This window comes from Pseudoliparis swirei, chromosome 18 (assembly GCF_029220125.1).
Source record: "Pseudoliparis swirei isolate HS2019 ecotype Mariana Trench chromosome 18, NWPU_hadal_v1, whole genome shotgun sequence".
NCBI lineage: Eukaryota > Metazoa > Chordata > Actinopteri > Perciformes > Liparidae > Pseudoliparis > Pseudoliparis swirei.
This window is the reverse complement of record NC_079405.1, coordinates 16728581-16742003: the sequence shown is the minus strand read 5'-3', so window position 1 is coordinate 16742003 and position 13423 is coordinate 16728581. Positions and strand designations below refer to the sequence as shown.

General features: G+C 40.7%; 2 protein-coding genes across 2 annotated transcripts; one reads left to right on the top strand and one right to left on the bottom strand.

Annotated features, from left to right (window-relative positions):
- Positions 1 to 1732: 1732 nt before the first annotated feature.
- LOC130209091 (G-protein coupled receptor 84-like) lies at positions 1733 to 3791 on the top strand. The gene has a single exon (XM_056438655.1). It carries the CDS (start codon positions 1964 to 1966, stop codon positions 3191 to 3193), a length of 1230 nt encoding a protein of 409 aa, XP_056294630.1. The 5' UTR covers positions 1733 to 1963; the 3' UTR covers positions 3194 to 3791.
- Positions 3792 to 4676: 885 nt separating this feature from the next.
- On the bottom strand, positions 4677 to 12943 carry stat2 (signal transducer and activator of transcription 2). Its single transcript, XM_056436772.1, has 14 exons — positions 12793 to 12943; positions 10622 to 10691; positions 10469 to 10489; positions 10270 to 10363; positions 9978 to 10025; positions 9775 to 9858; positions 9510 to 9608; positions 9274 to 9409; positions 8580 to 8632; positions 7268 to 7353; positions 7044 to 7180; positions 6750 to 6938; positions 6494 to 6539; positions 4677 to 5358 (listed from the first exon to the last, which is right to left on the bottom strand). Exons 1-14 carry the CDS (start codon positions 12941 to 12943, stop codon positions 5313 to 5315), a joined length of 1260 nt encoding a protein of 419 aa, XP_056292747.1. The 3' UTR covers positions 4677 to 5312.
- Between the last annotated feature and the right edge of the window lie 480 nt (positions 12944 to 13423).

The window sequence follows — 13423 nt, the reverse complement described above, 5'->3', positions numbered from 1 at the left end:
ACATTAACATTCGGTAACATTAACGTGATGTTTCAGATTAGCCTGTATGCTGGGCCTGTGTGATATTTGCCTCCACAAATACATTTGAGCTGACCACAAACACAAACTTGTTTCACTTTCAGAAATGTGTCACAAGGATTCTTGAGTAGTTTGAGTAAAGATTTATATATATATATATATATATATATATCATACATTACAAAGTATTTTAGTTGTACAGTTACTCTAATATTTGTTGATGTGAGTAGACAACACATACTCCACTACATGTGTTGTGCAAAATAGTTGATCTGCTGAGGCGAAAGTCCTATTCTTTTTTGGACATACAGTCCCTAGTTATAAGTGACTTATGTATATATAAGCAATACATAACAAATTTAAGATTTAATGTAAATGTTTAAAAATAAATCCCTAGTACAATTCATATTTTCAACATTTGGTTATTCCATTGGAAAAAAGTTAATGGAACGACACAAGATCTGGCTTACCTTATGTAAACATGAACAGGAAAACCCCACGTTGTAGCATTTCATTAAGGACGGAACTTAAGCAAGAGGATTCACATAAAATGTAACATCAACAGGAAGACAGACATTCAGCGCACCGGATCCCTGCACAGACTGACAGAAATCTCTAGATTTCAGGGTGAGAAATTCATGATTCTTTAAAAAAAATATATATATATATATATATATACATATATATATTATTGAATATATCCATTTATCTTAAATCCCGTGGATGTTTTTAACTGTATGTGTTATAATAATATATTGTCTGTTTCACATTACAAGCATGCTTTATTTTCTGCAATGTTTTATTGTTTGAGTCATAATCTATATGTGTAATTCAGCCTCTACATATACCGTATTTTTTGCACTATAGGGCGCACTTAAAAGCCTTTAATTTTCTCAAAAAACGACAGTGCGCCTTATAATCCGAAGCGCCGTATATATGGATTAATTCTGGTTTTGCTTACTGACCTCTAAGCGATTTTGTGTGGTACAAGGCGCTCACGGCGCTAAGTCAAAATGTTTTAGTACGACTTTGGTAAACTACAAAGCCGCACCGCTTGCAGCATTACGGCTACCGTAGCCAGGAACGTCGCGGAGTAATACATACTGTAGCGACCCTGGGTCAGGAACGCTACGAGACGTAGATGGCTTATAGGGTGTTTATTCAAGGAACATAGAACAAGCTACTGTTGGCCGTAGCCTACGCCAAAACGACAACAAACCGCCGTGAAACCTCAAAACCAGCTTCACGTCTGCTCCGGGTCATAGCTCCGATCCGAACCCGCGGAACACAACAACACACACACAACAACATCACTCGCTGTCCAATCACAGACACGCCTCACAGCTACCAGCTCGTGAGACGTTCAGTTACATCCGGACATAACATTTCCCTCAGTCCGTTACAATACTGTGCTTCACCATAATATTACAGTGTGTGTAAAAGGATCCCAAAATACAACTGAATAAGGTTGGTAGTTATTGTGAATACGCTCATTAACGTTTGAATAATGTTGAGAATTATTGTGAACGCGTTTAATAAAGTTTGATCGACTGATTTATCTGACTGTTTTTTTTCCGCTTAATGCGCCTTATAGTCCGGTGCGCTTTATATATGAAAAAAGATCGAAAATAGACCATTCATTGACAGTGCGCCTTATAATCCAGTGCGCCCTATAGTGCGGAAAATACGGTAATGCTTAAAATGGCCAATGATGATTTATTATGTATTTCAGTTCTGCATTACATTACTATTAATTATCCTAAAACTGCAGGAAAAAAAGTTAGATAGAAGAATAGTTAGAAATAAGCCTTTATTAAATAGGAAGAGGTGAACTATCCCGGCCATTTATAACTTCTGTTTTTACCCGTGGCACAGTTGATACCACAAAGAAGGGTGGGCATCACAAAGAAGATAACTTTCAATCTGAATCCTGTTAGGTGACAGAATGATGATGAACCACTCAAACCAAACAGAAGACGGCCTCTTCTCCTGCTACAGTCCTTCAGTCGTCGGTTACCGGTACTTTGCTGTGGCCTGGGGATGTGTTGTGACCATCATCGGTACGGTGGGGAACCTGATGACCATTCTGGCTTTCGCCATAGACTCACGTCTGAGGACTCGCTTCAATGTGCTCATCGTCAACTTAGCTATAGCTGATCTCCTGTACTGCAGCATATTGCAGCCCATATCAGTTGACTCCTATCTACACCTCAGATGGCGCAGTGGTCAGCTCTGGTGCAGTATCTTCGGCCTGCTCCTCTTCCTCTCTAACTCTGTCTCCATTATGAGCCTCTGTCTGGTGGCAGTAAGCCGATATCTCCTGGTCACAAAAAGGGCTGTGTTTGACCGTGTCTTCTCTGACTGGGGTCTTACATCACTCCTGGTCTCAACGTGGGTCCTGGGCCTGGCCAGCTTTGGCCCACTCTGGCCTGTTTATGTGTTCGTGCCACAGGTGTGCACATGCAGCTTCCATCGCACCAGAGGTCGCCCCTACAGCACCATCCTTCTCTTTTTTTACTTTTTTGTTGGTCTGGGCTGTGTTGGGTTTTTCTACCTCCTCATTTACAAACGTGTCCAGATTGCAGCACAAGCTCTGCTCCGCTACAGGCCAAGCCGCCGGTCCTCCAGAAAGAAACCATCTTCTTTAGCACAAGGGACTGATGATAGTGGTGTCGAGAGTGGCGTGACAAAGACATGTAGCTGTGAGGTGAGCAGCCAGGAGGATAGAGGCAAACAGACGGAAGAGATCACTCGTGAAACATCCTCAGAATCTGTCCAGAGGTCTGCCATGGCCCTCAGAAGTTCATCAGCAATCAAGTCTCCCCCTGATGTCGTCCAGACATCACCTTTATCCTCACCTGCTCCCACCACTGCAGCACCCTCCTCCACCCCAGGAACTTCAGGAGATGATGATGATGAATTCAAGCGTGTAACGCGTATGTGCTTCATTGTTTTTCTGTGTTTTGTGTTCTGCTTTGTCCCCTACCTGTTGCTCAACATCGCCGACAAACACAACCGTGCCCCGCAGTTACTGCACATGTTCTGTGCAAACCTCACCTGGCTGAACAGCTGCATCAACCCTGTGCTCTATGCTGTCATGAACCGGCAGTTTCGACGGGCCTACCATTTGTTGCTCAACAGGGCTGTTGCACCATTTACCTGCCTCTGGACCTAGTGGTCACCTCTCAGATCCTAAACTCCTGGAGCTTAAACATGCCTGATGTAAACCCAGAGAAATAGTATTCACTTGAAACAACACAGACAATAGTACCGCTATCAACTTGTTGGTTGCATTTAGAAATGCACCAATACTGACATTGGATATCAGTCAGATACTGACACAATAGCTCAGATATTAGATCAGATATTGGTTATATGGGGCAATCTGGTATCAGGAACAATTATTTGAATATATAACAATTCAGCAAATATATATATATAAATATGTTATATTTTGTTTTACAAAGTGAGGAAAGCAATGTTTAAGTCAAGCCTGATGTAGCTTTACACATGCTTCCACACTGTTGAGGCATACAGCTTCATGATTAGGCACTGGTACCGGTATTGACACTCGGCATGCTGATACACGAAGCTCAGGTATCTGTATTCATACCTGTATAAATTAGATAAATGCATCCCTTGTTAAGTTGAATGACAAAAATGCTATACTCTATTATTTCACAACCTCCATGTTTTACTATATTCTTGTTTGTTTTTTGACAAAAATGTACAATATCACTTTATGTGTAATTTTATGAATGGAATAAATTATATTTCGTTATGTATAATCCCCATTGTTGTATTCAGAATGTTGAATTAGCCAGCCATCACCACTAGGTGTCTATTACATCATATGAGAAACCACCCATGTTACAGAATCAGCACAGGATATTCTTTTGTAACACAACATGTCTTACATGAGTTATTCAGGAAGTTATGTGTCTGTCACACACCGGTCTGAGGCGATGGTAACTATGGGAAAGGACAGTGAATGATGGTAAACTAAAGGGTATTTATTATAATGGGGTAAAGAAAAGACTACCATTGTTCAGTGTGTCAGTCAGTAACATCAGGGATGTAAACGTGAATGCAGAAGTATTATGAAGTGTGGGCTGGGGTGAGCAAAACAAAAGGAAGAGCAAACCTAGACATAACCAGGCATAAACCAGCAGTCCATGCGAGCCGTCCTGCATGTTCTGTGACCCCTTCAGGGACACAGGGACAAATAGCTGGCAACCCACTTGTATGATGACATAGGCATGGACCATCACATGCTCCTCACATGCTGATAGTACAAGACAAAAGATATGCCGTGGTCATGTGATCTGGTCTTTAGTGCAGTTTCTGTGCCATCTTACTACAGCTGAACAACCTCATTGTGACGCCATAGCTACAGGATATTATGACGCGGTTGTAGTTTAACTGTGCGCTTCAATTCCAGTAACAGGTCCTTCTCAATGGCCACGCGAGTGATGACAGTTGAGCCTCCACAGGTTATTATGGTTATCATGATGTTTGCTGAGACTTGGTTGGTTTAAGAGTTACGAAAGAAGCAAAAATCTCAATACCAGATATTTGGGTTTTTATTTAAACAATGAATGCTTTTTAAAAAAATCTATTTCTCACGGTGAATGTACAACATTTCAGTCAACGACACATGAAATTAATCATTTCCCTTTTATTGGCGATACACATGAATTTGGATTTGAATGAGCAGGTTAACATGAAAGCATAGAACTTAAAGGGAGGAAGTACTATGTGTCAGATCAATGCATCACAAGCTGCAGGTGGCAACAGTAAAGTAACCACAAAGGGACATTGAAACAATAAGCGATGTGCAGTCTGAACAATGTACTTTGCTTACATGGTCAGTTGTATAGAATTTCTTGAAGTAACAGATGCATGATAGTTGAGGTGTCTAATACAGGTGCCTGGGACACTAATGGAGTGGATATTAGTCCAGCTAATTCAATTATCTCTCTTTTGTGTCTTCAAATAGTCTCATTATCAATAATAATAAAACATGATAATAGAGAATTATAACGTTCTAATCATTTAAAAGTGCACAGCTGCAAACAAATGCACATTGAAAAAGGACAAATCTTACAGACACTTATTGGAAAATGCTTCCACAGGATTGTTGTGGCAAGCCATTATATCCCGTAAAACCGCAATCTAGCAGCCCCGCCTCATCTTGCAAGATGTCAGAACAAGAACCAACAAAGACGTTGGGGCTGTTGAGAAACCTCAGTAAGTCATCGTCTGTGGCAGCAAAGGATTCAGACAGCATGGGGTCAAGGTGATACGTCTCCAGAGGTGAGGGAGGACTTCGGTTTGGTTCTGAGAGCAGAGAAAGGGACAAAAGAAAGATCATGTTTTCACTTCCGTAGCTCTCATTGAAATGTGATGCGCTATACAACCCACCAACAGGAGGAGAGAAAGTACAGACGGATGCTGGAGGATTTGATGTTGCGCAAGATTCTCGTGAATTGCATGCACTTTTCTTCCAGCTCATCAAATGATTCAAGATCTAACAATATCCAATACACTGTTGGTTTAACTGTTTTAATATCTTAATTACTCAAGTACTTATTGCCTTTTGTTATTCATCAAATAAAAGTTGTTCTGATCAGAGTAATTCAATTCAGTTTATTTTGTATAGCCCAATATCACAAATTAGCCTCAGAGGGCTTTATAATCTGTACACATACGCCATGAAGTTACTGGTTGTGGCCAAGAAAAAGCCACACATATATGTTAATAATATGTTCAGTAGAGCAGACTCCTGTACATGTGCATGCAGTAGAAGCAGCCCACAGCCCATAAGTTCCGCAGATGGAAGTCTGATTTTCCCAGCTGCTCCTGAACGCATCATCTCACTCTTCCGGTAAGCTTTGGTTGCCAGCTCAACAGCGAGCATGACTTCTTTCTCCCAAATTTGCAGACAGGTGAGCCATGAAGAATATGTCTGCCTGACAGATTGATCATCTTGTTGACAGTGCCATAGGCTCTCTGAGAATGACACTGGACTCGATAGCCCTCTGAAGAAGAAGACAGTGATTTGGAAGAGGAGGTTTGCTCCTGGTATAACCTCAGACCCGCAAACTGAAGCAAGCGTCACGAAAGCTTGAGCAGGTTTCTCTTCAGCACTGGCCAGGCTGACAGAGAGTCACACATTCCTTGCCCATAACCAGTGCCAATCTGTCCTCAAGTGGAATGGCCTTTGTATGCCCTGTGACCAATTATGACCATGACATCCTTTCAAGCATGTCTTAAAGACATAAAAACATGGATGACCTGCAACTTCTTGATGGATCACATCACTCCTGCACTAGCTGAAATAAACTGAATTGAATAAGTTAGAAGTTCAACAGTTCAAGCTGTCGGGACATCTTGCCCAATGATTTCCCAAAGCGCAGGTTCCCAAAAACAAGATGCTGTAAACCAGCCTGAAGAGAAATAATAATACACTTACTCCTTTGAAACAAACATCAGCTTGGTTCTGATGTACTTTCTGTTACCTGAAAGAGAATGAGTTTAGAAATAAATGTGTCAGAATTATCCCCAACGCTAGCAATACATTGCAATTGTACTCATGAATACTGAAAGGCAAAACACCATTCACATAGCATGAACCAAAACAGCAATGAGGTGTGTTTTGGGAAAATTTGCTTTCCAAACATATTTAAGCGGCAAGCAAAAAGTATAAGCAGAACATTTATTGCCCTTACTTCCTGTCTTCTCAGAGTAGTATTTTCCGAAAGCCTCGTCTTTAAGCGTGTTGGGATATAGGTAGAGAAGAGGATTTTCTGGGATATTTTCAGCCTCTAAGATCTGGTAGTCCCTGATGATTTCATGGAAAGGAATTTGGCAGAGGTCGACCTTGGTGAAGGGCCGGACTGTCTTCACTTCAGGCGCACCTAAGTAGACAGGATGATAGTATTTGATGTTGATACTAGATTTGTTTACCATAGAACAATTAGAAGCACTATTTAAGGATCATTAGGAAATCAAAAATACCTCACCAGTTGTGGTGATTTCCACCCAGGAGAAGGTGATTCCCCCAATGACACTTTCACTGAACCGCAACAAGAACGTGCCTCTCTGTTTCTTCTTCAGGAGGGACTTCTCTTTGCCTTTGTTCACAAAGCCCATGATGAGGCTGCAGTGCAAACAAAAGAAAGTCTTCCATCAAACAGGAAACGTCTCCCATGACTTCTCATTAAACCCTGATTGGACTAAAACATACCCATCCCTCCACAGGTCTTCAAGGTACGTTTTCACCAACACCAAGATGCCATCAATCCACACCCAGAAAGTGTCTGGAGTATTTTCCTGGAACAAAAGAATGTGGAAAAGATCATCAAATGCAATCTGCAGTATATTCATTAACAACAACAGACGGATTGGAAGCTCATTCTGCGCATGCGTTAAAAATTAAAAAAAACTAGTTAAACCTGTAATTGAATTAACTGAGTTAACGCGTTATTTTTCACAGCACTAGTTTTTAGGTATTTAACGTTTACTTCAGTGTCGTAAATACCCAGTTACGATAAATGCAGCCTCACATACACTTGTATTGAGTTGGGATCATGTGTTGTCCTGTATTATAATATTATTATTATTATTATTTGTACGTGTCACGGGTTATAAAAGGTGACGAGGGGGAGGTGACGCAAGGTTTTTTTTGTTTGGAGCGCGCTGACAGGCGGCGGACTCAGAACGGCAGCAATCCGGCGACTGTTTCTATTTTGGATTCATACCAACGGGCGGAATCACTAATAGAAGACTGCGCAGGAACACTGTGAACTGGCCCAGCACCTACCGGACTAGGGTGAAGTAGCGCGGGGATTGAATGCGGCGCCTCGCCATGTTTCCGCCTGGTCGGTCAGCTGTTTGCCGGCTTTTTTTGGGGGGGGGGGGTGTGCGCGTGCAGTCATTTACTTTTGTTTTGGGGGACTGCAAATGTGGAGTACGTGTGATCGAATACAATATTGTTGACAACACCAAAAAGCTACATAAAAAAGCTACCCTTATACTGTAGCTGCGAGCGTGGAGTGGCACTTTATGACATTGCGTAATCACTGCCAGAAAGCAGGTCGAGTACATCCGCCGGATGGAGCGGGCGGCTCCAGAATCTTACATAGCGGAGTTATTTCCCCACAGACCCCCGATGGCAATAGCGGAGACGCAAATCGTCATATTAAAAGTCATTGTAGCGGCACAAATTTTTTCAAGCTGTTATTTTAAGGTACAAAAGTTACATAGTGTTGCTTTAACATGTTGAGGTTTAGCAGGTAATGTGTTTCCTGTTTGACACCTTAGTTTACCATGTTTACTAGCTTACATATATATTAGCAAGAAACACAAAATACATGATGGGCATCTCATTAGTTTTTTTAGGAATTTGATCATTAACCAACAAACTGACATTTTGACCTGATGGTGGCAATAGAGGAAAAGTCAGAGGATAAACGAAGATATTATGAACCGAGTGATAGGGTTCATGTTAATCCCTCAAATCATGCTGAGAAATATTTACTAGGATTCAGTATTCTTACCTTGCTAAATTTTGACCAAGCGACTTTGCATGTGTCATACTTCTGCTGCTCTCCTGCGAGGATGGAAAATAAACAAAGCATTTTATAACTCTCCCTCACTGACATAAAAAATAAAACATGCATTCAAGTCATTAAGGTCACTGAATTATAGTGGGCAATCCTTTTGATCATAATCCAATACAAAGATAAGTCATCATTATTCTAATGATATTGTTGACAAACTTTTCCATGAAGACAAGCATCAGTAATAAATATAAATCAAACAGCTGTTGTAAATATGAGAAAGTTGCAATATCACTTTCAAGCTTTCTAGATTGACACCAATGTAACTTATTTCACTTTTAGTGGTTGCTCTAAATGAAGGAATCAAACCACATAAATGTTTTTAAGTTTTGGCCATCATTTTGTTTGATCTAGGGAAAAATGGTATAAGAGTACAAATGTACCAGCATCTTATACCAATGCCTCTAGAGCTTAGAAGTTCTTCTGAGACTTGAGTTATTTGTGTTATCTTTCAATGTAAAGCCCATCAGTCTTATCGATGCATTGAAGTAACGTGTGTTAAAATCAAACCACGGTGATTCCTGATATTATGTTTGACTCACAGAAGATCAAATGCAGTCCTATTTTTAGTCAGAACATAACAAATATGCAAAAGAAGGCGACTGAAGCAGAACATCGAAGCAGGACTTACCAAAAAGTCTCTGTGCGATCATTTCCAGCTGATCCTCACTCAGACCTCGTTTAGTGGCAGAGAGAAACTGCCAGCTCAACATTTCTCCAAACTGCGGCCAAGTGGCTGCAGGAGAGTTGGCGAAGAACATGACATCCTGGAGAAACAGACGCACATTAACAAATATATACACAATACATTTCTACTGGCGCTGCAACATGCTACATGGTGTGTGTAAGTCCTTCAGGGAGCGTCACCGTTGTGTCCACACTGAGCAGGTTGAACCAGAGGACAGATGCCCAGGCACTCTGCTGCTGGCTGGAGTTAGAGATGATGACCACCGGGAGTGAGGAGGCCTATATTGATGGCAGGGAATGATAACTTATTGAGGTCATTTTTCCATAATCAAGACAATAAAAATGAGGAACATAATACTTAATGTGTAGACATAACACATTAAGGTAATTGTTATTATTTTTACAAAGACAACCGTATAACAAGAGGAAGCAGAAGAAACTCCACCTGCAACTCAACTGACACGCCTTTCATCTCAAAGACCGTGTCGAAGTAGATGATGTGCAGCTCTTCTGTAACACTGAGGGAAATCTGTCAACACCAAAACACACACACACACAGATCATTATTTGATTGTTCACATCGCCTTAAATTATGACTTGAGGTAAACAGTAAGCACAGATATCTTCAGGATGCCAACGTCTCCTCACATCACTGACTCCTTTGCCGCCACCTCCAGACTTCTGCTCCTTCAGAGTCTATAGACAAATAAGAGTACCAAATATAAAATAAATCAAATATAAAATATATTTCCACCTGTAATTAAAGACATTGACATTTACATGTGTTGTCCTAATCACAATTTAGCTTCTGGAGAGCATGTGTGCACTTAAGTAATTATACTTCAGATGTCCAAATTATTAAAGGCTTCCTATCTTATTGTTAAGAGTTTAATCCATCATCTTTTCATATTTATTCTTTTTTAAAATCATTATCACTCACAAGATGCCTGAAGTCTGCTACCATGCCTCCATTCTGGCTCTCTGCCATGTTCAAAGCCTTGCTTCTGGTCCCAAGGACATTGAAACGCCGATATCTGCAGACATACAAGGTTTTATCAAAACAAATGCAAAAGTTTAAACAGTTCTTCTTGAAATGCCACTTGATATGAAAGCTAAAGTTATGCAAAACAAATACTCACCCTTTGATCTGAGGAGTCTCCCTAATTTCAAAAGGGAGAAAAACAGAGCAGTGGTCAGAGGGGCAACAAAACATCTACATCTGATGTCACAAGTTAAAGTTTCAGGTTTGCTGTGTGTGTGGTGACAGTAAGTCAAACTAAAAGGAACCTCACCTGTCCATGGACACACTCACTTTCATAGAGTGGTTCAGCTCAGGGAACTTAACCAGAAGCCTGGAAATATTCAATCAGATGTAAGATTTCAGAAAAATTGAAAGGCTGAATGAGTAGGTTTTGACTGTTTTTGGAACTCTTTTTCTAGGCTCAAAGACACCAGAAGCACACCGACTGCGGTTAGGGTGTTGGCTAGTGGGTTGAAGTCAAACCCAGATTCACTCCCCCTTTGATTGTTTTACGTTTTGCCTCACTATATTAAACAAAAATAAAAAACTGTAGCTTCCTCTTCATCTGGCACCTGGTAAATTATTTGTTCAATAAGATAATACAGGCAGTATTATCTGCAGATACAGACACTCAAACACTCTAAGATTGAGAGAGATTCCGAGTTTATTTAATTTGATGTAAGAAAATCCTACTAATCCTGCATTGAAGATCCTTCATAATAAAATAATAAAAAAATGAAAAGAGGAACACTCTCATAGTTACAAAATGAGTTTGAAAGCTCAAGGTCACATTTCGGATAACAGAAAGCTTTGGAGAAAAGCATGAAATGATCATTGTTCTCATCACGCGCTTCCCGCATATAACTTAAAATCGCCTCGCGCATACTTATGGACGTTTGACCGTAAGACGTTTGACCGCCCTGCTAGAAAAACCAGCATAGACCAGCATACTTTCTATGCTGGTCTATGCTGGTTTGTGCTGGTCTATGCTGGTTTATGCTGGTTTGATGCTGGTCCACCAGCAAGAACTCATAAATGATGCTGGTCCACCAGCAAGAACTCATAAATGATGCTGGTCCACCAGCAAGAACTCATAAATGATGCTGGTCCACCAGCAGGAACTCATAGATGATGCTGGTCCACCATCAAAAACTCATTAATGATGCTGGTCCACCAGCAAGAACTCATTAATAATGCTGGTCCACAAGGGTGGCCTTGCTGGTGAAGCTGGTCCACCAGTATTTACTCATAAATGATGCTGGTCCACCAGCAAGAACTCATTAATAATGCTGGTCCACAAGGGTGGCCTTGCTGGTGAAGCTGGTCCACCAGTATTTACTCATAAATGATGCTGGTCCACCAGCAAGAACTCATTAATAATGCTGGTCCACCAGGGTGGCCTTGCTGGTGAAGCTGGTCCACCAGCAGGAACTCATAAATGTTGCTGGTCCACCAGCAAGAACTCATTAATAATGCTGGTCCACCAGGGTGGCCTTGCTGGTGAAGCTGGTCCACCAGCAAGAACTCAGAAATGAAGCTGGTCATATGTGTTGGTATTTGATTAATCAAGCTCTATCTGCACACATCATATGCCTCATGGTGCCATCGTCGGTATGTATTGTCTTATTTCGTTCTTATCTACACTGCATTATTTTTTTACAATATTATATTTTCTGAAGTTTATGGTAGAAGTTTGCTGAATTACTATTGTTAATGACTGCAGTTGTTCTTTGGCCAGCGAGAGTTCATGAAAGTTAAAACTAGATAAACATATGACTGAAGACATATTACAAGTTTGATGCAATAAATGATGTATAAAGTTAAAATCACAATTGATACGTAAAGCCTGTAAAACCTTAATTCTTGTAAGATTGCTTTCATGTATCTACATAATATGCATCTGTACATGTTATAGCAAGCAGAACATACCTGCAAACAAGCAGAGAGAGAATTGATTGTGTTTTTTTTACGATTTAGTTTCACCCTTCAAGAAGCAGACAGTCTTCAAAGTTGTGATGTTTGGATGGTGTTTATCTGGCTGTCAAATGACATATAGTTCAGTACATTACAACAAAGAAAGCACACGTACATACACATGTCTCCACATCACATTTGTACATCCCAGCATAAACTGAGCCTAAACTCCACCTGAGAAAGTATACTTAGCCAACTAAAAATGAATGCAAGCGAGAATGACCATCTTTGATTCAGTCTAGTCAGACTAGTCTCTCTCATATGCATTTGGGAAGTCACAAATGTACATCTGATCACTTGTTTTTAAAATCATGCATTTCTGCTCTAACCTGTCAACTGGAATCAGACACACTGGAGAAAGAAGTGCTCCACTAACGAGTCGGATATGTGTTACAAACCCATAACCTTGTGATAAAGGAAAGGAAGTTTGTGTATGAAGCTTTTTGAACAATACAACAATTTCTGTACCTTCTTCTGAAGGAAGGGATATGATATTCTGAATTTCACCATAAACACCATCGCTGAGCTTTGCAAAACAGTCACTGCGTCTCTTACTGAGGGTGTAGTTTCTGCCGGTATACACCAGTCCTTTATGCACCATTCTCTTGTGCACGACCATTTCGTCTGGTGCTTGTTTTTGTGCAGACACAAAGGCACTCCTCTCATCAGCAGTGGTCTCTGTCACTTTCCCATTGTCCAGAACAGTTGTGTCTTTAAATGTTGTGTATCTTTTTACTCTTCTGTCATTTGTCATATCCAAACAGAACTCCTTCACTTGCTCCCTTACTGCATGCCTGGAGGTTAAGAGAGGTATTGCTCTGTGCAACAGGAATTTGTTCACAATCTGGAGAGCTACACTTAGTCCCATGAACCAGTTTTAACAGCCCACCATTTGCATTTTCAAATACAAATGCTGAGTGTGCCAGAGTGGCCCCCATAATTTCACCGACTTTGCAAGGTGAGTTAACAGATGTACATTAAATGTCATTGACACTTCTCCATACAGCAACTGAAACCTTGCAACAAACTCAAACAGCATGTTATCTGCATTGTTTATGTCTTGGAAGGTGACATTCTCTTTCAAAAGAAGAAATACTGC

Bases quoted from the DNA above. Each gene is read 5' to 3' on its own strand.
- LOC130209091 (XM_056438655.1), top strand. From the start codon at position 1,964: ATGATGATGAACCACTCAAACCAAACAGAAGACGGCCTCTTCTCCTGC.
- stat2 (XM_056436772.1), bottom strand. From the start codon at position 12,943: ATGGTCGTGCACAAGAGAATGGTGCATAAAGGACTGGTGTATACCGGC. The intron at 10,026-10,269 runs GTGAGTGATAAT...ATTTGTCTATAG, and splicing joins TAGCAGACTTCAGGCATCTT to ACTCTGAAGGAGCAGAAGTC. The intron at 9,609-9,774 runs GTGGAGTTTCTT...CCATCAATATAG, and splicing joins GCGTGTCAGTTGAGTTGCAG to GCCTCCTCACTCCCGGTGGT.